Below are 3,515 nucleotides of genomic sequence, written 5' to 3' on the forward strand. Positions count from 1 at the left end.
CCGAAGGCAAATCAAATTATAAGTGGTCAAAAGCGAACAAAATGGTTTCAAGCTTAGCAGAAAATTTGCTAAGAAAATTTCGCGAAAATTTTAAGGAAAAACAAATCATTTGTTAACTTAAATACAAGTTATGGTTTCTTCTGTGACCAAAATATGTATTCCACATGTCTCATTTCATGATTTTCAGAATGCAAGATCCAGTTATAAAACTTCACAAACGACAATATTATCCAAAATTATACACTGATATATAAATTTATACTAAGTTTTAAAACAAACAAAAAAGGGAAACAAAAAAGGAAACTTTACTACTAAAATAAATGCCAAACTTCGTTTGAGAGCAATTAATTAGAAAATTAAAACTTGGGTCGAACCGTCGACAGCTTAGGCTACTTAGGCTAAATTTAAACAGCTTAGGCTACTCCTATATTTGCCTAGATTCTTCTTCAAAGGCCATTTCTCAAAGGGAGTTTTTTCTCGAAACAAAAATTTGTCAACGTTAAACTCTAGTTAAGATTGTTAAAATTCAAACAAGCTCAGTACTTGCTAAGTCCTTTACATCTTTATTCGCAACAATTATTCTATGCTCGCTTGCTACATTTTGTCATCCGTCAATAAAGCCAATAGTTTACAATTTAAGTATTGAGCTGAAATTAGCGATTAGCGTTAAAATTGTGGAGTGATTATGAGAATAACTGGCTCCCATTTTTCATCAGTCTTCAAGTCCAGCAAGCGATACAACCTCTGCCATTAAATCTGCATGCTCTTTTTTATGTACAGCTTTACTTCCAGAGGCGGGCGATGGTGACACTTTTCGGCCAATGTATCCAATGGGTTTTTTGTAGCTAACTGCAGTTAGGAACCTCGGCCGAACGTACTCAAAAGCTCCTGCGTTTTTGTGCTCCTCTTGTGCCCAGTAAAGGTTTGCATTGGGAAAATTTTCCACTTCTTGTTTGACCCTGTCAAATGGGAACGGGCTAATTTGTTCAACACGCGCAACTGCAATTTCGTAATCTTTGTTGCTCTTGGCTATTTCTTTCTTGATGTCGTAATAGATCTTGCCAGAGCAGAAAATTAGTTTCTTCACTTTTTCTGCGTTCTCTTTGGGCAAACCAATTTCCGGGTACAGTCTTTGGAACTTGGTTCCCTCCAAAAGGTCATCGAAACTAGACATGGCGTCGTTGAGACGTAACAGCGATTTGGGCGACATTACAATCAGAGGTTTTCGGAAGGGCAATTTTATCTGTCGTCTCAAAGCGTGGAAAAAGTTGGCAGGTGTCGTGCAGTTGACCACAATCATATTGATGTCCTGGAGTTGCTTCACAGTGAATTCGTGATGCGCATATTTGGGAAAGACATCAGGATCGTCGCTGCTCAGTTGAAGGAATCGTTCCAATCGGGCGCTTGAGTGCTCCGGACCCATTCCTTCCATACCATGAGGTAATAGCATCACAAGGCCAGACTGTCTGGTCCATTTAGACTGTCCAGAGGCAATGAATTGGTCTAAAATTATGAATCGATCAATATCTAAGCTCACCTCTCATTTTGACTCTAAGCTATAAGAGTTGCAATAATAAATGAACGGATTAAAAACCTTAACTTTATTTTTTCCATCCCCCAGGCGCACGCGCCATACTTTTACAAAATGATTTACTATATAATTGCACATGCTCTGTAAGTGAGGGGTGCATAAAGTACGGGGGGGGGGGGGGTCACAAATCCAAATAAATTTATTACAATCACCCATTTTTTCAGCTTGAAAAATGCATCAAACACTGACCACCTGACCACCGAATTTTGAGCGTAAAAAAGGACATTGGATCGTAAGAATAAAGCCCCAACAGATTCTAAGAATAAACCCAAACAGATTCTAAGATTAAATTAATATTAAGAATAGGTTAAAAAATTAACCAATGATGCACTGAGCCCCGTTGCAGAAGTCTCCAAACTGTGCTTCCCAGATGACCAGTGCGTTGGGGTTGGCTAGACTGTAGCCCAACTCAAATCCCAGCACTCCGAACTCACTCAACGAGCTGTTGCACACAGTGTACAGAGCCTGAACATGAAAACAAAGAAACCCGTGTATTGATTCTTTATTTGGATCGCAAACAAGTAAATTCAGAAAACAACCATATGGTTATATGTTTACATGTTCTCCAATAAATTGATTGTATTAAATCATACAAATCTAAATATAATAGCATAGTTGCGAAAAATTTGCTTCTCATCATTTGATTGTTCGCAGTACAGGGAAAAAGTAGGACGTGAAAGATTCTACCTGTCGATTCAAAGGTATCTCTAATGGAACTGACCTGACATTTATTCATTGGCGGCGGGTGGGGGGGGGGGTGTCTTATTTATTAATACTAATCTATATGTTTTTAAACCCATCTCGCATAACGAATCCACTAATATTTGGCTCTTCCATATTTTTGGTCTTTAAAGTTTAAAACAAGTTTGATTTAACTTGTCCAAGACTGGATACGAGCAATCTTAATTCTTTGAGGTATAGCACACCTTTATTTTTTACTTTTACTCGACCTGCATTACGGACCCTTATTGACACCCAGGCATTGTTGGCATTTAACTTTTGCGTCTCAGACAGCGCGTGCTTTTTGATTGCAACGTGCTATATAATCCGTAATTTGCTTCTGGTTAAGACCAGTAATATGGGAACAGAATATATATCCGAGTGTATTCCACACCTGATCCGGGTACAATCTGTTCAGCTGGTTGTATGTCTTCCTATCCACATTCTCATCATGCAACACGTGGTGTCTGTGAGAGAAGGTCCCCCTCTCCACATCCTGCCCCGACAGCCTCACATGGATTCCTTCCTTAAGCAGGGTTCCAAATGCTAACCCCTCTCCCAGAGCCCAGTCAATCTCACGTGACTCCACCATCTCCATTCGTTTCCTTAGTGTCCGCTTGATTCCCGAGTGGGGTTTGAATGTGTCGTCTTTGATTGTGGCCATCATTGTACCAATGTGCTTTATTGTCTCTTCGTCAACTCCTAGAACACAATGGAGGGTCCATTTTCCTTCGGGTATTCACACCTGTCGCTCATTCATTATTAGAAACGGAAACAAAACAACTTGGATCGACGCAGACGTGGTGTCACTACTTTTAGAACGAACAGCAGTGGATTGGAAATATTATCTTCAACTTATTAACCCATTTGCTATGTTACAAATCTGGTCTAAAGCTATCTATCTTTGAGTCTCCGTATTCATATTCGTTTCAGCATGCGTCTCCGTATTCGTAATTTTCGAAGCTTTTGTCGCTTTAGTGAAATTTACTGTGAACAGACAGAGCTTGGTTTCATAGCTTTGTAACGTTTATCACGACAAATATTTACCTATGGCTGCTCTTTTAATGTGAAACACTGAGCGAAGAGAGCAACTAAAGCATCTTGACAAACATGATTCTGAAGATAAACCATAGCCGGTATACAACCGATATAGCTGAGAAGTAGAACACAATATACTATGGATAGCGACTGAGCTGACAGATTG

The 3,515-nt window shown here is 39.4% G+C and overlaps 1 protein-coding gene across 1 annotated transcript; it reads right to left on the reverse strand.

The window, feature by feature from the left end:
- Window positions 1-489: 489 nt before the first annotated feature.
- On the reverse strand, window positions 490-3,041 carry LOC142351510 (2-oxoglutarate dehydrogenase complex component E1-like). The gene is made up of 3 exons (XM_075403568.1): window positions 2,706-3,041; window positions 1,912-2,056; window positions 490-1,503 (listed from the first exon to the last, which is right to left on the reverse strand). The coding sequence occupies exons 1-3, from the start codon at window positions 2,976-2,978 to the stop codon at window positions 713-715; spliced, it is 1,209 nt and encodes a 402-aa protein (XP_075259683.1). The 5' UTR covers window positions 2,979-3,041; the 3' UTR covers window positions 490-712.
- Between the last annotated feature and the right edge of the window lie 474 nt (window positions 3,042-3,515).

Source organism: Convolutriloba macropyga, chromosome 13 (assembly GCF_964194025.1).
Source record: "Convolutriloba macropyga chromosome 13, txConMacr16.3, whole genome shotgun sequence".
Classification (NCBI taxonomy): domain Eukaryota; kingdom Metazoa; phylum Xenacoelomorpha; order Acoela; family Convolutidae; genus Convolutriloba; species Convolutriloba macropyga.

Bases quoted from the DNA above. Each gene is read 5' to 3' on its own strand.
- LOC142351510 (XM_075403568.1), bottom strand. From the start codon at position 2,978: ATGATGGCCACAATCAAAGACGACACATTCAAACCCCACTCGGGAATC. The intron at 2,057-2,705 runs GTGTGGAATACA...TTTCATGTTCAG, and splicing joins ACAGATTGTACCCGGATCAG to GCTCTGTACACTGTGTGCAA. The intron at 1,504-1,911 runs GTTAATTTTTTA...TCATAATTTTAG, and splicing joins CGGGGCTCAGTGCATCATTG to ACCAATTCATTGCCTCTGGA.